Source organism: Thalassophryne amazonica, chromosome 1 (genome assembly GCF_902500255.1).
Source record: "Thalassophryne amazonica chromosome 1, fThaAma1.1, whole genome shotgun sequence".
NCBI classification, from domain to species: domain Eukaryota; kingdom Metazoa; phylum Chordata; class Actinopteri; order Batrachoidiformes; family Batrachoididae; genus Thalassophryne; species Thalassophryne amazonica.
In genome coordinates, this window is record NC_047103.1 from 139,489,404 (window position 1) to 139,513,362 (window position 23,959).

The following is a 23,959-nucleotide window of genomic DNA, read 5'->3' on the forward strand; positions in this document are numbered from 1 at the left end:
ATTCAGAGATTGAGCAGGATAGACAAACCTAGATATTCCTTCTGCTTTTGTTAAAAGTGATCTTCCCCAAATAGAAATATGTCTTTGAGTCCACATATTAAAAATGTTTTTAGCTTTCATCAGTTTAGGAGGGAAGTTAAGGTGCTGGCTCATGTTATTGTCCTTACAGATGTGAATTCCAAGATACTTTACTGTTTCCTTTACAGTTATATTATCAATTGTTGTATCGTCACAGTCATACAAACATAAAATTTCACATTTGGACATATTTAGTTTCAAACCGGAAGCCTCTGAAAATTCTTTAATCTTAGATATTGCTCTCCCAACCTGAGGTTTGTCTTTTAGAAATATAGCAGTATCATCCGGTAACTGAGTTATTTTAATTTCTTTATCAAAGATTTTAATTCCTTTTCATTCCTCATCATTTTTAATATATATTGAAAGTAATTTGACTGCTAGAATAAATAGATATGGGGAAAGTGGACACCCTTGTCGTACATATCTTGTAATGGGAAACCTTGAGGTGGTGTTAGGATAGAGCATGACACTGCTATTGATATGTTTATAGAGTGTCTGAGTGGTCATTATAAATTTTGAACCAAATCCGAATGCTCATGCTTCCTTTTCAGCTGGCTGATAGTTATGATGTCATCGAAAAACAAAATGGCAGATTTTCTGTCCAGAAAAAAAGGTGGAAATTCATGAAAAGAGAAGGCTCTGTGGCCTGATGACTTTTTTATAACCTTAGGGACACAAAGTAGTGCTGCGTCTTGAGAATGCAGAGTGGCCGATACATACTTTTATAAGTTAGTAACAAAACCTTAAAATGCGACCTCAAAGTCACAGGAAGCCAATGAAGGGAGGCCAATGTCAATGTAATGTGATCAAACTTTCTGATTCTAGTCAAAGTTCTAGCAGCAGCATTTTGAACCAACTGAAGACCTCTAATGCTGGACTGCGGAAGCCAAAGAACAGAACAGTGCAATAATCCAGTCTAGAAAACATAAAAGTGTGGATCAGAGTTTCTGCACCAGCCATAGACAGAATGAACAAACGCTCGCTATGTTACGAAGATGGAAGTACGTAGTCACCATGATTTATCCAATGCGTAGTTCAAAGGACAGCATGGGATCAAAAATCAGCTCAAGGTTTCTCACTTTATCACTATGATGTATTTAACACACAAGTCTAGGTTAAGTGTTAACTGTTCAAACAGATGTCTATGTCTTGCAGGACCAAGGACCATCATTTCAGTCTTGTCCAAATTTAAAAGCAAGAAATTGCTCAACATCCATCTTTTTATTGAAGCAAGGCAGTCCTCTAAAGTCTTGATGTGTGTGAAATTACCTCCAGTTATCTGCATGTACAGCTGAATGTCATCAGCATAACAATGAAAAATAATTCCATTCAGTGGATTATCTGCCCAAGGGGTGCTGTATAAAAGGAGAAAATCAGGAGACCTAAGGTAGACCCATGTGGAACCCCCATATTTCATGGGAACAAGGTTTGAAGTGGTGTTGTTGTACGGGACACAATGAGAGTGACTGGTTCTGTAGGATGTCAACCATGCAAGGGCATTCCCAGTCATCACAAAGTGATTCTCCAGCCTATCAAATAGTATACAATGATCCACCTTGTCAAACAGTGCTAAGATCTAACAGAAGCAGAAGTTTAATGGTGTCCGAATCCAGTGCAAAGAGAAGGTCATTCATCCCTTTACTAATGGCTGTTTCTGTTGAATGATGCACTGTAAATCCAGACTGCAGTGGCTCAAAGAGGTTATTCTCAGTAAGGTGGGCCACAAGCTGCTGTGAAACCACTTTTTCAAGGATTTTAGAGCAAAATGATAGGTTCTCCTTAGTTATTCAGTAGACTGGGGTCAAGGTAAGATTTCTTAAGTATTGGTATTATCAGTGCAGTTTTAAAACATTTAGAAAAAGATCCTGAGGTTAGTGACAGGTGAATATTTTCCAATACAGTACGCCCAAGTGTAGGACACAGGTCCTTAAAGAATTTAGTCCGCATTGGGTCAAAAGACAGGTTGTGCATTTAGCAGAAGTTAAAAGTTTCATCAGCAAACCTAGTGAAATGACATCAAATTCAATAAATCTCAGCCACATTCAGTAAATCTCAGTGACAAATTAACTCAGTTTAAAGGGAAACTCCATAATTGGTCATGCATGTTCGGGATATTAGGGGCCAAAACATCAGATGTTTATGATGCATGGTATTTTAACTACCTTGATGTTGCCCTAAAACCTGTTGGATCCAGTAATGTCTTACCTTTCAGTCAGTTGCAGAAATAATAAGCTAATAGGATGTCTGACCTTCATAGCTGAAACCACACTTCATCATTAAAAAGTTCTTGCTAAGCCTTGACCGCGGCCTTTCCGCAAACCCAAGTGAGAAGCCTCTTTTGTTGAAAGAAGAGTGATAACATCAAACCTAAATGAGAAAGCTGATTTGGTGTGCCTATGCTCTGCTCCATTTCCCAGTAATGAAAAGACAGGATATCAACTGCCACTGTGAATACAAATTATTAGCTGGCACATCATACTGCTTGGGCTTGGTAGGAGAAATCAATATCTTTCATTAGACTGACACTTTACAGACTATGGGATGTTTACTTAAAAAAAGCTTTGCACGGTCTGTTTTACAAATAGTTGGAGGTAAACAGAATTGAGTTGTGTTTAACTTTCAAAATCACCACAACATAATCCGGTAGGGACCTCCGGTTAGCTTGGTCATGGGTGCCAAAAAGGGGAGAATAAGGAAAAGGATTCTAGGGGCCTATGATTGACAGGGGACCAGAGTGGCCCCAAATACAATTACAATACTGACAAAATAATATGGGGAGTTGCCCAGTAAAATTTATTTTCATGGGGCCCAAAATCCCTGGCGGCACCCCTGGCGTTGGTACTGGAGCCTGACCTATATGGTTTTTTGGGGGCTGATACAGACACCAATATTTGGGAGTACAAAAACATATATGATGCCAATACATCTGCTGATGTATGCATAAAAAAACAAATGCAATGATTCCAACAATTTTATTACCAAACACTTAAAGCAATGGAACTGAGTCTTGATGTTTGACAGTTTAAAGATCATTATAACTTCATTATAAATAACTATAAATATAACCAGTGGTGGGCACAGTTCTGCTAATCCACTAACTGCTAATTAGCGAAGCTAACTTTTTTGTTTGCGGATTATCTTTTCAGATAACTTCAAAAACCATCAGCGGACTGATAAATTTAGTTCCGATAACTTGTAGACCGCAATTGTTTTTTTTTTTTACATAGCTAGTAATAGTGGAAAACATTTAGAAACCCTGTTGGCTCCTATCTGCTACATATTTTGCAGTGGTGATGCAGCTGAGCTCAACTCTACCCCAGCAGAAGGGGCCTGGCTGCCAGGCTGCTACAAAAATAAAAACAGACAAAAAAGTCATTATCCTTCACAGCATACAGTGATCCAGCCGTGAGGCAGACTTCTTGAAAAGGAAAGCAGGTTTGACTTATGGTTTTCATTTATAAATCAAATTCATCTGGATAGAATAACTACATTAATGTCAACTCTGTCATTTGTACAAAGTGAAAATATAACACATATCTTTTCATTCTAAAATAATGCACTAATTCTGAAGTTTTGAACATCAGCACACGCAGATTTCCAAAGGGATTATGGGTAAACTGAGCCTCCACTCACTCTGATTGGTTGACTCATTTATTCTATGTAAAAACCAACACAAGTTAATGTAACGTATGTGTCAGTGTTGACAAATAAATGTGCTTTTGTAAAATATGTCATTTTTTTCATTTGTAAAAAAAAATAGGCATTTTGCAAAACCGAAAAGTCTGTTAAGTTGTGATTCAGGTCGACAACCGTGTGATATAACTGGGCGCCATTCCCACTGCCATCCAGTAAATGGGTCAAAATGCATAGAACACCGTCATCTACTGGCGCCCAGTTATATCACACAGTTGTCGAATCACAACTTAGACTTTTGGGTTTTGCAAATGCCTTTTTTTAACAAATTTTTAAAAATGACATATTTTACAAAAGCACATTTATTTGTAAACACCAACACACACGTTAATTTACTGTCAAGGTAAATGACGCTTCCCTACAACAGTGGGCAGAGCACATAAAGACAGATCTCATTGGTTGTGTTGGGTTTGTGATCGCCTTTGATTCTATCAGAAGCATTGGCAGTGTTTAAACTCAAAATTGGCTTATTAGTAGCTGAGAGTGTACCAGAGACAATACTGAAAGTTATCGGTTAGCAGGAGTTGTAGCTCCTGATAATTTTTTTTGGGTGGTTTTTCGGTTTAGCGTTATAAAAGATAACTTTTCAGTTAGCTGATTAGCGGTTATCAAAGCTAACTTTCTCCTTACCTGTGCTCACCACTGAATATAACCAACATCCAGCCAAAGTATGTCATACTACCTTCACTCGACATTTGCATGAAGTAGATTTCCTATCCATTTTGGCCCCACCTAGCTATTGGCATAGCAAACATTTGCCTCTTTTCACTGTGAAACATCAATTTTTCCCAGAAAATGAAAGGCCACTTTGCCTCTGTCTCTTAGAACAAATGTGACCAAGGAGAGATGGGGTCCCGGCTATGCTTGACAGCATTGTAAAGAATGTCATCCTGCCTCCAATGCCAATACCACCTTCCGGTGGAAAAAAAAATATAATGACACCAATTCCATTTTTTCTGGATTGCTTATTCTGTAATTTAAAAATTTTCATATGACTGAAAATAACACCGATATCATTATGGGCTCTAGTTGGTACATTGTAATGTTATTTTGATGACAATGTTGTTACTCACTCAATTTCAGTGATAGTGCAGCAGATAACTGAAACAATCATGCAAATGGTGATACAAGCACCAAGGTTGGCACACATACTCCTTAGACATTGCTCTTTTGAACAAACCGACTGGCCACTTGAATTTTCAGTAGGTGGCCAGGTAGGGGTCAACTGAAGAATTACACAGGGGTCAAAATTAAAAATGCTGATATCATTTTGAAAACTACACCATGTTATTTGTGGGCTCATAAAGATTCCAAAAAGGTATAGATTGGGCTATCTATGACTGAGTGATTAGGAGTTATGGGGTAAAAACAGCAAAAATGGTGACAAAGGTCAGTTTCAGTTTGTACAGGGGTCAAAGTTGCTCCAATTTTGGTAAAAAATGATGCAAATTATTAGTTGAGGTAACAGGGTTTTAAAAAGAAATACTTTGCACCATGTATCATGCTTAGTTATCATGTTACAGTGTAACATATGTCACATGTCATAGAATTCAATGGACGTTGACCTTGTTTGACCTTTACTTTGGAGACCAAACATTCAACACAACCAAAACTATTCCATTTATTAATCCTATTAGCTCAACCAATATTTTGTATCACTTTTTACCAAAATTAGAGCAACTTTAACTTTTGACCCCTGTACAAACGGACACTGACCTCTTTCACCATTTTTGCTGTTTTTACCCCATAACGTCTGATCATTCAGGCATAGATAGTCAAAACTATACCTTTTTGGAATCTTTACGGTCAGACAAATAATGTGATGTAGCTTTCAAAATGATTTCAGCATTTTTAATTTCGACCCCTGTGTAATTCTTCAATTGACCCCTACCTGGCCCCCTATTGAAAATTCAAGTGGCCAGTCAGTTTGTTCAAAAGAGTAATGTCTAAGGAGTATTTTGCCAACTTTGGTGCTTGTATCACCATTTGCACAATTTTGCTCTAAATATTCTCTTAGCCGCTGCACTATGAAGGCATCATTGCTCCGAGGACACGTACTTATAACAATAAATAGTTCATGTGTGGCTGAATTCATCAGCTGTCAAAGTCCAGCATCGAGTGGCTTATTTCAGTCAAACTTTTCTCACACACAGTGTTTTTCAACAATACAGACCTCTGAAGGTCCACACAGCATGAAACCTATAATGCAGCAGTGATGCCAACACACCACTAAAATATTCTAGATTGTCAAGCTTCAGGTATTCTGTCAAAAACTTTTGAGACAACCTCAGCATAAAGTGAGAAGACCATCGGACCAGCATTGACATTCTGGAAGGGAGATGCCACCAGCATTGAAAACATGCTGTTGCAGAATCAGTTGCACTGGTTTGGCCATTGCCTGAAAATGAATTTTCATGAAAAGTCACTAGTTTTCTGGCATGAGATGGAACTTTTCTCCCAGATGTCCTCTTTGAAATGCACTCAGGGTGGCTCGAAGAAACATTAAAACAGTGACTGGGAAGCAAAGGCAGCTGATTTGATGGTGCAGCAAAGAATGGGATCTGTCAGCATTAGCATGCTTGAGGAAGACCATTATGAAACTGCTGCATAAATTTAAAAAAATATGACCATAGTGGTCTGGTATACCAGTTATATATGAATAACACTGTTGTGATGAACATACCTCTTTACGAGTACAGCAATGACATCCACATCCAGGCACATGACTGATGGATGAGCCCAAAATATGAGTCAAAGACTGGATCTTGGTCTTGATCCAGCAGACAAGCCTATGCACTCTGACTCGTTACTTAGCTTCTTGGGAACCCAATCAAGGATATCCACTGATTCAGAATAGATTCAGAATCATCTCCAATATTATGGTCAAGAAACTGTCACGTTTTGACCCTGAGTGGCCTTTTGATTCTATTTCCCCCCCTTTCTTTTCATCACCATCTGCTCCTGCTTTGTTTTATTAGTTGATTATTTTCATCATGTTTATTCTGTGTACCATTTTTGCTTTGCCACTTTGTTTCTTTGAAACTTTGACCATAAGTTCAGTTCCGTTCTAGTTTACTTCAGCGGGTTTGTGTTTGCATTATTGATCATTAGTTTATCACTTGTTTATTTTGCTTGTCTCATTTGTATTATCAGTTATGCTGTTATGTTGGGTTTAACTTTCTGTTAATTAATTAGTCCTTGCTCGTATTGTCATCTACTTATCTTTTATTTTATACTTCAGTCATGAGTCAGTTCCTGTCTAGTTTTGTCGCTGTGTTTATTTTTCTTATTATTATTATTCTCTGATTTATTCTCATGTTTCTGCTCTGTCCTGAAACAAGTAAAATATAAATGTGAGTTATAGTCCAGAAAATGTAGTGTTGTATCTACAGTGCATCCGGAAGGTACTGTATATATGGTGCTTCAATTTTTCCACATTTTGTTATATTGCGGCCTTATTTCAAAATGGAGTAAATGCATTTTTTTCCTTCAAAATTCTACTCACAACTCCCCATCGTGACAACATGAAAAAAGGTTTGATTTTTTAACACATTTATAAAAGATAAAAAAAAAAAAAAAAAACTAAGATATCCCATGTACATTAGTATTCACAGTCGTTGTTCAATAAATGGTAAATGGACTACATTTACAGTTATATGTAATTGTTTGGGCACCCCTGATAATTTTTATGATTTTCCTTTATAAATCATTGGTTGTCTGGCTCAGAAATCTCAGTTAAATATATCATATACCAGATGAACATACTATTAGAGAAGTAGAATGAAGTTTCTAATATTTACAGATAGTGTGCAATAATTATTTAAACAAAATAGGCAGGTGCATAAATTTGGGCACTGTTGTCATTTTATTGATTTGAATACATTTAGCACTAATTATTGGAACGCAAAATTGGTTTGGTAAGCTCATTGACCCTTGACCTCCTTACACAGGTGAATCCAATAATGAGAAAGGGTATATAAGGTGGCCATTTGCAAATGTTTCCCCTCTTTTCATCTCTTCTAATGAGTGGCAACATGGGAGCCTCTAAACAACTTCCAAATGACCTGAAAACAAAGATTGTGCAACATCATGGTTTAGGGGAAGGATATAAAAAGCTGTCTCAGAGATTTCAGGTGTCACTTTCCACTGTGAGGAACATAGTGAGGAAATGGAAGACCGCAGGCACAGTACTAGTTAAGGCCTGAAGTGACAGACAAAGAAAAATCTCATAAGCTGAAGTGAAGGATGATGAGAACAGTCATAGTCAACCCTCAGACCTGCTCCAAAGACCTACAACATGATCTTGCTGCAGATAGTCTCTCTGTGCATCGTTCAATTATACAGCGCACTTTGCACAAAGAAATGTTGTAATGCAGAGGAAGTCTTTTCTGTGTACACGCCACAAACAGAGTTTCTTGAGGTATTCTAAAGCACATTTGGACAAGCTAGCTTCATTTTGGAAAAAAGGTGCTGTGGACTGATGAAACTAAAATTGAGTTATTTGGACATAACGAGGGGCAGTATGCATGGCTGAAAAAGAACACAGCATTCCAAGAAAAACACTTGCTAACAACAGTAAAATTTGGAGGTGGTTCCATCATGCTGTGGGGCTGTGTGGCCAGTGCAGGTACTGGGAATCTTATTAACCCTCTGGGGTCCTATGGCATTTTTTGGAGAGTTCACTCACCTGGCATAAATTTTTTTTATTGCTGTTAAAAGCTCACCCTGCATCCCACAATCAAGTGGTATGTCTCTTTTTTTCAGGACAACCTGTACTTTCACAATATATATGCTATAGTGGTGTTTTGTATGTGTAATAAAGGTTTACAATCAGAAATAAGAAAGGAAAAAATAAAGCAGAAAATAATTTCCATACACGTTTATTCAAAACACGCAGCAAACTATAATAAACAACTATACCTTTATTAAGGCAGTTTGGGATCTTGTACAAAAGACTGTACAAAGCATATGTTCTAACAATAATCACAAATTCACATTTTGAGCAATATATACAAAAAGGTCTATGCATTTTGTTGGGCTTCATCTCAAAGCAATTTCTGTCTGCTATTACACAAAGATCACATCACAAACTTCTACTTCTATGAAGCTGACTGTGTTTTTGGAGTGTTTTCCTGACTGAAAACAAGCTTTCACACTTACAGAGGGCCAGTCACACTTTGGGGTGGGCCCCTCCCCTTCATCCCAGCGATATGCGTAAACGGTGCTTTACGCTGAAAGGAGAGAGCTTGCCACAGGCTTATTCAATAACATTCACAAGCAAAGTAGTGAAGCATCCCTGATACTCACACACTTTTTGTTTGAGCATGTGAGATTGTATGAGGCCCTCTTTACTCTGTGTAATGGCATAGGGTGCATTGGAGCCAGCAGCCAGATGGCTATTCAAACGGGCCAACTAGTAACACATTGCTGCTAATAATGATCTTTGTTTTACCATGTGAGGTAAATTTGCCCTATGATTGGATATTGGAAAACCATGTGACAGTGAACCAATTCCGCTTGGACACTCACATTGCGCACATCATCACACAGCTTCGATGAGGAGTACAAACATGGTGGATGGCTGGCTGGCTCAGAAGTCCGCGGAGTTAACTTTTCAGCAAAAAAGTAAGTTTCTATCTCATATCTAAAAAGTTATTTATAATTTAGTAAAACTTGTACTCAGCCGCCATATACGACCGCGTCGGCACCAGAGGGTTAAAGTTGAGGGTCACATGGATTCCAGTCAATATCATCAGATTCTTGATAACAATGAAAGAAGAGGAAAGAAGAATGGTCCAAAATACCTTCAAGCAGAATCCAGACTCTCACTGGAAGCTATTGGAAGCAATTAGAGGCTGTTATTTCTGCAAAAGGAGGATCTACTAAATACTGATCTACTTTTTTTTGGGGGGTGCCCGAATTTATGCACCTGCCTAATTTTGTTTGGCAGGTGATTACAGCCTCAAGTCTTCTTAAATATGATGTCACAAGCTTGGTGCACCTATCTTTGGACAGTTTTGCCCATTCCTCTTTGCAGCACCTCTCAAGCTCCATCAGGTTGGATGGGGCGCGTCGGTGTACAGTCATTTTCAGGGCTGTTCAATCAGATTCAGGTCTGGGCTCTGGCTGGGCCACTCAAGTACATTGACAGAGTTGTCCTAAAGCCACTCCTTTGATATCTTGGCTGTGTGCTTAGGGTCATTGCCCTGCTGAAAGATAAACCGTCACCCCAGTCTGAGGCCAAGAGTGCTCTGGAGCAGGTTTTCATCCAGGATGTCTCTGTGCATTGCTGCATTCATCTTTCCCTCAATCCTGAGTCTCCCAGTTCCTGCCACTGAAAACATCCCCACCACCACGCTTCACTGTAGGGATGGTGCCTTGTTTCATCCAAACATGACGACTGGCATTCACACCAAAGTGTTCAATTCAATTCAGGCCGGTGGATATTCTTAATTCATAATTGGGAATATTATTAATTCATAATTTGGATTTGGTTGTTCAAGAGCAACTGTTAAAAGTGTTTTTCATTGCTCAAACCGTAACATTACAGGCTTATCAAGCCTGAAGGTCAAATTGCCCGACTGTTTTCCCTCCAGAGGAATTTATTCGGCCTGGGGATCATTTGGCTGTTTCTTATCTCAACTCACAAAGACAATAAACTGCTTTTCACAGGATTGAAGCATGTTTCATTACCTCCCCCCACCCCCCTCATATCCCCCCATCAACACTCCCCACTCCGGCATCTGCTCACGTCACTCCTTTCCCCTTCTGCGGGGGCGGTGCAGTTCTCCTCAACGGAGAAAGGCGCCAAGCATGCAACACGCCAAGACCCCCAGGAGTTGAGGACATAGTCCGCAGGATACGTTCTATCTGGGCTGGTAGGATCTCCCGGTCCTGACCTTCTTGTAGAAAAAATGGTGTCAATAACGTTCAGAGACCAGCTGATCAGTTCCATGGTTAATCCAATAGTAGTCCAGTAGATCCAGAATCCAATATAATTTGAGGAATTCACAGTCTGGTGAAGTAGGGACTTGAAGGTCAAAGGCAGAGAACAGAGATAAGGGAGAGTGGAGGAGATGTGACTGCCCTCGTCAGAGTCCCAAGCTGATATGTGATTACGGTAAACAAGTAATAATTGTGGACTAATTGGTGTCTGAGGTAACTGTAGTGTAAACATAATTTCTCCACTGTGAGATCAATAAAGTATATCTCAATCTTTGTCTCAGACCAGAGAATTTTGTTTCTCGTGGTCTAAGAGTCCTTCAGGTGCCTTTTGGCAAACTCCAGGGGGGATTGCTGCAGAGATGGTTGTCCTTCTGGAAGGTTCTCCTCTCTCCATAGATGAATGCTGGATCTCTGACAGAGTGATCATCAGGTCCTTGGTTACCTCCCTGACTAAGGCCCTTCTCCCCTGACTGTTCAGTTTAGAGGGGCATCCAGTACTAGGAAGAGTCCTGGTGGATCCCAACTTCTTCCATTTACAGATGATGGAGGCCACTGTGATCATTGAGACCTTCAAAGCAGCAGAAATATTTCTGTACCCTTCCCCAGATTTGTGCCTTGAGACAGTCCTGTCTCAGTGGTCTACAGACAATTCCACTGACTTCATGCCTGGTTTGTGCTCTGACAAGAACGGTCAACTGTGGGACCATAATTACATGTAGATAGGTGTGTGTCTTTCCAGTTCATGTCCAGTCATCTGAATTTAGCCCAGGTGGACTCCAACTAAGCTGTAGAAACATCTCAAGGATGATACGAATAACTTTATTAATCCCAAAGGAAATTGTTTCATGGCAACAGGATGAGTGGAAACACGATGCACCTGAGCTCAATTTTGAGCTTCATGGCAAAGGCTGTGAATGTTTATATATATATATATATATATATATATATATATATATATATATATATATATATATATATATATATATATATATATATATATAGTATTATGTGTAGATTTTGTTTTGGGGGGGAATTTCATCCATTTTGGAATAAGGCTGTAACATAACAAAATGTGAAAAGTGAAGTGCGGTGAATACTTTCTGGATGCACTGTATGCAAACAAAACATACAGTACATGCTGTGTTATGATTATTATATATTATGGCTCACATCAACATTGAATTGATGAGATAGGCTGAGAGGCTAACACTGTAAGATGTGCAGTAATCCACAATGGCAGAAGAAAGACTCTACTAAGAGAGGAGGACTTCTACATACAGAATAAATTTAGTAAATTTCTACATCATGGGACTAATTAAGGATTATCTTATCTTAAATAAATAAATAACTGGTGCACAAACATAGATGACACTGTTCTTCCCCTATTAGGTCCTGTATCATCTACAGAGCATTTTTTTTCTGATGGAAAAGCACTGAGTGAACACCCAAAAACCCTTCATCCAAGCAGTTTTGGGGGGATTAAAAAAACAGTACCTGCGACATTTGTTTCCCTGACAACAATAAACAGATAAGGACCATCTTATAATGCACAGCAATAAAAAGCACTCACCCTCAGCAAGACTCAAGTATCTGCCCAATCTGGTATCACAGATGAGCATTTTTTGTCTCTTTTGTCATAATTTTTTACTGACAAATAAGGAAAAATAAACCTATTGCTTGACAAAAGAACAGGTACTGTGTATCATGTTGCTACTCTGAGATCAACTGATTAAAGTCCAACATTTTAGTAAAAAAGGATAAATTTGCATAGCATTTTTACTTTTATGCTTGCACATAACTATAGTAACTGTTTAGCTATTCTATAATGATGGTAGACTGGAAGTAAATTACAAATGATGATAGGAAATCTTTAAAGTTTGTGCAAACAATCTATAGAACAGTTTTTTCATTGGTGTTCATTAAAAATAACAACCAACCAACCAAACACATGGTACTATGTTTTAATATTCCTTTTAATGCACTTTTATAAATTCTCCACAAAACCAATTTGGGAGTCTCACTTGTACAAAAATCATATGTCATCGACCCCCAACTTATAATTCTCTAATTGCAGTTCAGCTGCAGCTTACTTCATTTGCATGACAGCTGATAGTAAATCAAAACTGTTGCGCCGCCTAATATACTGCATATAGTAAATATAGGAATAAGAGGGAATCAACATTCAGCAGCTGCTTGCGCTGTGGCACTGTGAAAACTGTTTCATAGCTAGGTTAAACATTCAGCCAAAGTTGGATTGGCACCATCTTACTTGTGTGTGGGGAATGTATATAGTTTTTTATTGAGATGAACACGCAGTTCCTGGCTTCACAAAAGGGTCTGAGGTTGACATGGGTGAGAAACCTTATGTTTGATTTCCGTTATGAAAAAGAGAGGCAGCATATGTGAGTTTGAGCACGAGGGTATCTGATGAGTTTCTTAACAAGGCCAAAGAAAGACGAAAAGAGCAAGTTACCTTTTTCCCCGGAGGCACGAGGTTCTGGTTGGTTTTGAGGATGTGCGTCAGAGCCTTCTTGATGTTTTTCTGCTTCATGCTGGACAGCACAGAGGGAGGCAGAAATAGAGACAGACCCCACTCCTTTCTGTAAAAAACAAGATGCATTTCAGCATAATGTCACCTTTCGACATGTTACTCCACCAAACCAGAGCAAATGTGTTTTTAAAATGTTTGTGTGGTCTTTACTCTGACACACATCCAGAATCTGAAGTTCAGGGAGAGGTTTCTCCAAGAAACCACCTTCTTTAAAAGGGTTTTAGTCAAAAATCTCTTCAACATTTGTCTTTACGTTTGGTCAACAAAAAAAGATGGCAAACAGTAAGAATCCTTAAGTGTATTAGATTACAGTATGCAGAGTTACTGAATGGTCATTCCGTATGAAATCAAAATATCTCCCTAGTTTATGGTCTCAGATATCATTCATTTTCACACATTTTGGAGATTATGGGTCCAGTGTGAAAAATCCTAAATATTAGTTTCATATTCCACTTTGATGGCACAGGAAGCCAACAGATTCTGTGACATCTCTAATGATAAATAATTGTCTACATTTTCTGTTAATTGGAAAGGTTTTTTGCTGGTTGTTTGTGGTGAATGTGTTAAAGCTTCTTCAAGCTTGTTAAAATTATGTGATTGTGATGTCTCAGTTAAGAAAGAACATGACACCATGAAAGAATGTTTGTTCCGAATGCCTGGGTTCAAAACAACTGTTGGACTTCTCATCTGGCGTTGCCTTTGTTGCATCTATTTCTGTCATCCCAATGCTGCTGGATTTACCAAACAATACATCCAAGTCAGACATATTTAAGCAATGATGTCATTCCTTTCCTATTTGTTAATAATTACAGAATTATTAATATAAGCAGCAATTTTGTACGGCATCTTGGTTGAGGTAGGTTTAGTTTTTTAAAAGTGTTTTCACAACTAAAATGGCTTATTTTATTTATTTATTTTATTTTATTTATTTTTTATTTATTTATTTATTTATTTTTACAAAATATCAATGTGTGCAAAAACCTTTAAATGTCTTACAGTCAAACATGCACATGCAGCCGTTAAATATGAAAATAAAAAAAACTGCATCCCCGGTTCATTCACAAATCAGCAGGTACGTTTCAAAGCATTTGTTTTAAGTCAGTTGATGGCACAACTTGTGAGGTCTTCCTTTTGATATGGACTCCAGAACAATATCCAGAAACATTCATTCATTCATTCATCTTCTACCGCTTAGTCCATTTAAGGGTCGCGGGGGGCTGGAGCCTATCCCAGCAGCCATAGAGTGCGAGGCGGGGTACACCCAGGACAGGATGCCAGTCTGTCGCAGGGCCACAAACAAACAAACACAGACACACCCACACACACACCAATGGGCAATTCAAAGATTCCAATCCACCTAACCCGCATGTCTTTGGATGTGGGAGGAAACCGGAGTACCCGGAGGAAACCCACGCAAACACAGGGAGAACATGCAAACTCCACACAGAAAGGCCACAAGAATTGAACCCATGACCTCCTCGCTTGGAGGCAACAGTGCTAACCACTAAGCCACCATGCTGCCCTATCCAGAAACAATGGTGTTGTAAAGTTTTCAAAAGTTTCAGAACAGTGTTTCAAGTTTGCCATCACTAATCTGCAGTGCCGAGAAAAAGTTTTGCCATTATCCCCAGCCACAAAGTGAGCAACAAACATTTACACGTACATAAAAACCTGACTCATGCATGAATGTACAAAGACAACAATTGTGGAAAATTGTCACTCAATCATAAATAAATCAACAAAATATTTTTGTAAAACCATGAGACAGTTCATTCAAAAGAATTCAGATTTAAAGGTACGTAAAATTTAATCATGCAAAATATATGTAATATTATTAGTTTAACTTTTAATGCTTAACGTGCTATTGTAAATTATTTAACATTGTGACACTGTCATTATTGCTGTAGCATGTTAACCTTATGATATAAAAATATATATTTTTTTGTTTGGTTGAGGTTAAAAACTGTGGAAAATCTGTTGGTCAGTGGTTGAATGATGCCCGAAGTCAACAAGGTCATTAAAAAAATGTACACGAGACCACATTTAAACTTACTGGATGTATTTCAGCGAGACTTTCTGGCTCTGCTTGGTGGTCATGGTGAGGATGTACATCTGAAGTGCAGCCAGTCGCAGCACAGCGTCGTACTTCAGCTCCGGGCCAAACCGCTCCCAGACCACATCGTTGCAACTCTGCACCAAAGCAGGAATCAAAGTTACAGAAGGAACTCAAACTTACTTTGGGCGTTTAAAGTACATGCCATCTTTCCACAGAGTGACTCGAGTTGCAGACAAGCCCTGCTGAGCTGACATAAGCTGATTTTGACCTCTGTAGCTTGAGGGTCCTGCAGTGTGATGCAGTTCGCCAGTGCATGCTGAAGAACTTGGAAGAACAAAATGGTCAAATCTAACAGGAAAGAAAAATTAACTTTTGTTCTCTCAGGCTATTTCATTCAACTAATTATCAAAGCTAACCCTATGAGAGCATCATTTCTCATTTCCGGTAGATGTGATTCACACAAGGATGGGTTTGATTGAGGACATTCGTTGTTTGGTGACTTAAAATAATCATTTTTAAACCGCTCGGTAGATTGCACATCTCTCAAAGGTGACAGTCATATTTCTGATATTAATTTCGAATTAAGTGAGAGTGATATTGGCTCCCGGTGTTATTGCTCACCTGTACGTAGAGGTATTCAAAGGCAACAGCATCTCTGCGAAGCAGCTCCACAGGATCCCTGGGCACGAAACTGATCCGAAACAAACATTTCATCTTTTCAGAGCCGGGCCTCTGAGTCACCTGGAGGTGAGAGAATATCTGTCAGAAATGTACGTGAAATGCAAAATCTAAATAATATATATTCAAAGCCAAATCTGAAGTGTCTAAACAAGACACATCCAAGTCAGACATATTTAATCAATGATGTCATTCCTTTCCTATTTCTTAATAATTGCAGAATGATTGATATAAGCAGCAATTTTGTATTGTATCTTGGCTGAGGTAAGTTTAATTTTTTTTAAAGTGTTTACACAACTAAAATGGCTTATTTTATTTATTTATTTTATTTATTTATTTATTTTTTTTTTTGCAAAATATCAATGTGTGCAAACACCTTAAAACATGCACATGCAGCCTTTAAATATGAAAAAAAAAAATGCATCCCCGGTTCATTCACAAATCAGCAGGTACATTTCAAAGCATTTGTTTCAAGTCAGCTGATGGCACAACTTGTGAGGTCTTCCTTTTGATATGGACTCCAGAACAATATCCTGAAACAATGGTGTTGTACAGTTTTTGAAAGTTCACCTGTTGTTGCCTATTCCTATGATATGGTATTGCATTAGCACTGAGTGACAATTAATAAATTTTGTCAAAAAAATCTGGTTCATCTTCTGTGATTTTTATTAATTCATTTTGAGAGTACAGTGGTCCCTCGCTATAACGCGGTTCATCTTTCGCGGCCTCACAGTTTTGCAGATTTTTTAGAGCAATTTTGCATGCTTTTTTTTTTAAATGGTGCATTGTGTTCTGTGTCCTTATCAGGCGGGCTGGTCGCGGCACCGGTTGGCATCACCGCGATTGCTCTCACTGCCTCCGATGCGCTTTCAAAGGCGTTTACAGAGCCTGTTTACCGGTGTGAGTGGCGCGGGCCATTCACACCAGTTCCAGAACAGTGTTTCAGTTTTGCCATCACTAATCTGCAGTGTCGAGAAAAAGTTTTGCCATCCCCAGCCACACGTTCTATTTTTTTTTAATTCCAATTTTACTTTTGTGCTATTTTGTTTTTTGTTTTTTCTAATTTCTACCCAAATTCAGTTTTTTTTCTGTGAAAGTGAGCAACAAACATTTACACATAGATAAAACCTGACTCATGCATGAATGTACAAAGAAAACAATTGGGGAAAATTGTCACTCGATCATAAATAAATCAACAAAATATTTTTGTAAAACCATGAGACAGTTCATTCAAAAGAATTCAGATTTAAAGGTAAAATGTAATCATGCAAAATATATGTAATATTATTAGTTTAACTTTTAATGCGTAACATGCACACTTTTTCATTATTGCTGTAGCATGTTAACCTTATGATATAAAATATATATTATTTTGGATGAGCTTAAGAATTGTGGAAAATCTGTGTAATATCACAGAAGTCCTTTCCATATTTGTACATTTGGCTTCATATTATGGTGGCTGATAGGGACCACAACAACTCCAAATTAAGACAACATGAGCAAATGCAGAAAACATTTACAAATACAAAAACAAACAAACAAAACACCAGCATCAATTCTACAATGGGTATTTGCATCAAAAAACATCTTGCATCCTGAAAGGTGCTTGAAAGGATACCAACATAACCCACACCATGTAACAATTTCATTTTAAAACGTATCTGCTATTGCAAATTCATTCAACACATACAAACACAACACAAAGGAAATACTAACAAGACACGCAAAAGTTCTCCCTGGAGGTGTTTAATTCACTTCTACTCTTTGGTGCATTGCAAGTACAGTAATACAATGTGAAAATATAACTAGTGTAAGGGTAAAACCATGAATAAAGTAAAACATAAATAAATAAATAAATAAACTGACATTTTCCCTATCCTGCTTAACATGGTGAAATAAACACTTTCAGTCTCCCAATGGTCTTTTGGTAATTTATTCAAGCTTGAAGCCCCCCCGCCTGTCTCACAGAATACAAAAGCAGTCTGCAGGAGGGCGAAAGCCTTATTTTTATTATATTTGCAAGATGTTTTTGATGCAACTACCTATTGCTAAATATGTATTTTGCATTTGAAGAGTTCAGGCGCAAAACCCTGTAAACGCCACGCCCACGGAAAATGAGATAACCATTGCAAGTGAAAGCTTACCGAGGCTCGTATCAAACAACAAAATCAATTCTGCTGCAACATCCCAAGGATCCTGTGGTAAATGCAAGTCAAGATGCAGTTTGTATGCAGAACCTTGTAAGCACTGTCCCAGTTTGTGTGCAAAACCACATAGTGAACAGTGCACCACTCATCGGCATGTATCTTGGTCACGTGATGCAACGACAGCGGCACCTACGAGAGCTTCTCTGATGCTGTGTTTACACATAACAACGGCACGTCACAAATGCCATGAAGTATACATTCTTGGCTGCTGATCACGAATGTGATGATTTGAGGCAGAAGGGGCAGGTGTCCTCAGGAACTGCTGCTACCTGTTACCACGCATTATGATTAATGGAACGTGTTGGTGGAGAATTATCAGGAACCATTACGCACGGTCAAGAATAATGTTCCGTTAAGTTCTGTCACGTTGTGAATGAGGCGGATTGTCTCCACACACACATATTCATCCATCAGCTGATGAACAATACAGATCATTCTAGTTTGCTCCTTAAATCCACACCAGAAGAACTTTGTGACTGCATGCTTAGTTGGGCTCTGTGCCATGGAGTGGCACAGACAGGAGGAGGAGCCAGACAGAGCCAGATGTGTGGCTTCACATGGCTCTCGCCTCGCTCGTTTTCCCAAACATCAGGCCCAGCAGCAGGTGGTACACCTGCAGGAGTGCACTGAGGAGCACAGGAACGAAACGTTTAGCCAACTTGGCATCACTGTCCTTCTTCAGCATACTGCAGCAATAAAACTGAATGCAGTGCAGCAGGGTTTAATTGTGCGCACATCAGAGAAGAACGCTGTCACGCTCTATTAAGGATCACCACTAATCAAGTCAAATCAACATGCTCAGTTGCAACCTCCACAACATGAGGCGAAATGAGGGTGGTGCGTGACATTTGTGGAAGATTTTTTTGACAGCCAAAAACATGCTCCATGAAAATCACGAATATCACGCACCAACATGCACTATTAAGAAACCTATTCAGATGCATTAAGTCACATTAAGAATGTCAGGAATGTGCCAAGAATGACGCAAATATGATGTTCATAACGTGTCTTGCCTATGAGTAAATGCAACGTTAGCGTACATTAACCCTCTGGGGTCTGAGGGCATTTTTTGGACAGTTCACTCGCCTGACATAAATGTTTTATTATTGCTGTTAATAGCTCTCCCTGCATCCCACAATCAAGTTTTGTGTTTCTTTTTTTTCAGGACAACTTGTGCTTTCAGAATATATATGATTTTGTTGTGTTTTATAAGTGTAATAAAGGTTTACAATCAAAAACAGGCAAGGAAAAAATAAAGCAAAAAATTATTTTCCATACACATTTATTCAAAACACAGCAAACTATAATAAACAACTGTTTTGACACTTTATAAAGGTAATTTGAGGTATTGTGTGAAAGACTGAACAACAAAAAGGTTCAAACAATAAACACAAATGAACATTTTGAACAATATATACAAAATGGTCTATGCGTTTTGTTGTCCATTGATATGGTAAACAGTGCTTTACACAGAGAAAGCAACAGAGTTATCCAGTAACATTCACATGCAAACTAGTGGAACAATCCTGATAGTTACACACTCTTTTTTGAGCACGTGAGATTGTCATCTGAGGCTCTCTGTGTGCTCCTGCTTTCACTGATCGCTGTGCGTAATGGCGCAGGGCACACTGAGTATGTACTAATAGTATGTACTTATTGGAGAACCCAGGGGGCTATTCAAACGGGCCAACTAGTCATATCACTCCTGAAAATGATCTTTGGCTTTTCACGTGAGGTAAATCTGCCCTGCAATTGGATTTTGGAAAACCATGTGACGGTGAACCAATTCCGATTGGACACTCACATTGCGCACGTCATCACACAGCTTCTATGAGGAGTACAAAGATGGCTGATGGCTGGCTCAAAAGTCAGCGGAGTTAACCTTTCAGCAAAAAAAAAAAAGTAAGTTTCTATCTCATATCATTCAAAAGTTATTTATAATTTAGTAAAGCTTGGTCTTAGCCGTCGTATACGATGGTGTCGGCCCAAGAGGGTTAAAGTGATGGACTTACTGAGTTTTGCAAACAAACTGAAGGTGGAGATACCAGGTTTTGCAGCCAAATCTATGTATTAAAAGTTGCTAATTAACACATTTCTGAATAAAGGTTGATTTTTGAGATTCTGCTATTTTGTTCAGTGCACCATAACCATTTCATAACAAGAAAGAATGATTCATGGAAATGCACAACTTCCATCAGGTAAATATCCTTATTTAAAACAAGAGTGGCCTGGTGGAGATACAGGGCTTTGCGCCTGAACTCTTCATTTATATTTTCTACTTCTGCTGGTGTTGTCTAACTTTGGACGTGTTGTTGCACCTCTCGGTCACCGTACAATTCTGTATTTAAGAAATAAATAAATAAATAAATGAAGTGAGCTGTCCCACATAAACAAGGACCACATTTTTAATTATTTAACGTGCAGTTGTAGAGTGTGCAAAGGTATTTGTTTTGTGTCAAACACTATCAGTTCCCCCCTTTGGCAGTCAGGTGTAAAAGTAGATTAATTTTCTAAGCAGAGCGTTACCAAAGAGTTATTCTTCCACATTTATCAGCTGTTGCGTGTGCCACATGGAGAAATTCACATTTGTGCTGTATGAATATTAAAACTGTCCCCTCTTGATCTTGCAACCTCATTATAAAATGTGGCATGTGCCGTGGGTAAGCGTGTGAGTGTGAGTCGGGTGGGTGTAATGCAACCTGTCTTCCCTGCTGCGCCGATGCTGATATATAACACCGGAGAGCTAAACTCTGCCTGAATACTGAGCAATGCCATGTCAGTGTGAGACAGGAAAGGAGACAGAGAGGAAGCAAAGCGTTTACCTGAGTAAGCATCTCCTGCTCGTGTAGGAGGAGCAGCCTGCTCCCAGAGCCCTCTGTCCTCTGCTCCAACATCAGGGAGAAGTGCTCAATGCATTTGATAGACAGCTTCTCTTGCAGGGTCAAAATCACATCCTGAAACAAAAAAGCACACAAAAAAGTTTCAAGCGAGGGAACATTTTCAGAAAAATAAACAATACTGGTACTGTACATGACATGGGGATTTGCATTATTTCCGCCAAGACAAAACCTTATCTTCGACACGGGTCATGACACAAATTTAAGTCTTTTATCATTGGAACATGGGGTAAAGGAGAAAATGCTGTTTATGACACATCAAAATAGTTGACCTTTTTCAGTCTGTGCACACAGTGCTGACTCTGATCCAGCTTTTTTTATTATTATTATTTGAAGGTAAACTACAAGTCTAAAGGCCAAATCTGGTTTATGAGAGATCACTCATGGATGGGTTTCAAAAGAAATTTAATGAAGGGATGGGGTTTGGCTCCATTTACGTTTTGAAATATATGAATATTCCTAATGGCAAAGTTTTATTTTCTATGCTGTTTGTGATTTCCTTTACCAGTTCAATCGGGGAAAGCGAAGTCGAGCTCTTGGTTCTGAAACCATATTATCTGTTAAATTGTGTTTGTCAATGAAATTGTTCCGTCAAGCAGTGATGAGTTTTTCTCATGGCAGTTTTCATTTTGTTTGGAAATGTAACAGTTTGAAAAGACAGATTAAAGATGTGAGTTAATGGTTTTTCAATCTCCTCAATGGCTTTTTTTAAAATCACTGTCACATCACTGTCATTCCAGTCAGTATATTTTTTATACTTGCATTCATTAACATTGTCTATTATTTTCTTTTCATCAACTTAACAGTCTGAGGTAGCCTTACCCCACCCCCCTCTGAACCTCCAAGAAACAATTTTATATATATATATATATATATATATATATATATATATATATATATATATATATATATATACACTCAACAAAAATATAAACGCAACACTTTTTGTTTTGCTCCCATTTTGTATGAGATGAACTCAAAGATCTAAAACTTTTTCCACATACACAATATCACCATTTCCCTCAAATATTGTTCACAAACCAGTCTAAATCTGTGATAGTGAGCACTTCTCCTTTGCTGAGATAATCCATCCCACCTCACAGGTGTGCCATATCAAGATGCTGATTAGACACCATGATTAGTGCACAGGTGTGCCTTAGACTGCCCACAATAAAAGGCCACTCTGAAAGGTGCAGTTTTATCACACAGCACAATGCCACAGATGTTGCAAGATTTGAGGGAGCGTGCAATTGGCATGCTGACAGCAGGATTGTCAACCAGAGCTGTTGCTCGTGTATTGAATGTTCATTTCTCTACCATAAGCCGTCTCCAAAGGCGTTTCAGAGAATTTGGCAGTACATCCAACCAGCCTCACAACCGCAGACCACGTGTAACCACACCAGCCCAGGACCTCCACATCCAGCATGTTCACCTCCAAGATCGTCTGAGACCAGCCACTCGGACAGCTGCTGGAACAATCGGTTTGCATAACCAAAGAATTTCTGCACAAACTGTCAGAAACCGTCTCAGGGAAGCTCATCTGCATGCTCATCGTCCTCATCGGGGTCTCGACCTGACTCCAGTTCGTCGTCGTAACCGACTTGAGTGGGCAAATGCTCACATTCGCTAGTGTTTGGCACGTTGGAGAGGTGTTCTCTTCATGGATGATGCGAAGGAGATGTGTTGCACTGCATGAGGCAAATGGTGGTCACACCAGATACTGACTGGTATCCCCCCCAATAAAACAAAACTGCACCTTTCAGAGTGGCCTTTTATTGTGGGCAGTCTAAGGCACACCTGTGCACTAATCATGGTGTCTAATCAGCATCTTGGTATGGCACACCTGTGAGGTGGGATGGATTATCTCAGCAAAGGAGAAGTGCTCACTATCACAGATTTCGACTGGTTTCTGAACAATATTTGAGGGAAATGGTGATATTGTGTATGTGGAAAAACTTTTAGATCTTTGAGTTCATCTCATACAAAATGGGAGCAAAACCAAAAGTGTTGCGTTTATATTTTTGTTGAGTATATATATATATATAGGATGGGCCAATACAATGTTACCACTTTTTGATCGTACACAAGTTTTTGAAATGAGAACTTATTGGAAAACTTTATTTACAGACTTGTAACAGAAGCATCAAATTAACATTTGATTCCAAAGGTTTCCCACTTTGTCTCTTGTTTTCCGCACAGTTCAATAATTGATGACGTTCAATCCACACTCCTCTTCTTTGGATTACAGCTGCAACACGCACATTGAAGTTTGTGATGACATTGCCACACATCTCAAGAGGGATTCTCCAAATTTCTTTTTCATTTTCAGGAATTAATATTCCTGAAAATGAAAAACAAATATTTGTTATTTTGGAAAATGTAAAAATTAAAAAAAGACTATATAAACTATAGTTTTTTTTATATATACTATATAAAAAAGATATATATATATATATATATATATATACACACACACACACACACACACACACACACACACACACACACACACACACACACACACACACACACACACAAACACAGTGAGGAAGGAAAATAAGTATTTGAACACCCTGCGATTTTGCAAGTTGTCCCACTTAGAAATCATGGAGGGGTCTGAAATTTTCATCTTAGGTACATGTCCACTGTGAGAGTCATCATCTAAAAAAAATCCGGAAGTCACAATGTATGATTTTGTTTAATAATTTATTTGTATGTTACTGCTGCAAATAAGTATTTGAACACCTGTGAAAATCAATGTTAATATTTGGTACAGTAGCCTTTGTTTGCAATTACAGAGGTCAAACATTTCCTGTAGTTTTTCACCAGGTTTGCACACACTGCAGCAGGGATT

The 23,959-nt window shown here is 38.6% G+C and overlaps 1 protein-coding gene across 2 annotated transcripts in view; it reads right to left on the bottom strand.

The window, feature by feature from the left end:
* LOC117514918 (FERM and PDZ domain-containing protein 4-like) overlaps window positions 1-23,959 on the bottom strand; it is a 200,343-nt gene that overhangs the window by 11,405 nt on the left and 164,979 nt on the right. For both annotated transcript variants that reach the window (XM_034175499.1, XM_034175492.1), the window contains 4 exons: window positions 21,031-21,162; window positions 15,945-16,064; window positions 15,321-15,457; window positions 13,190-13,316 (listed from right to left, as the gene is read on the bottom strand). In XM_034175499.1, the coding sequence (XP_034031390.1) occupies window positions 13,190-13,316; window positions 15,321-15,457; window positions 15,945-16,064; window positions 21,031-21,162 (516 nt within the window). The remainder of the gene's footprint in view (window positions 1-13,189; window positions 13,317-15,320; window positions 15,458-15,944; window positions 16,065-21,030; window positions 21,163-23,959) is intronic.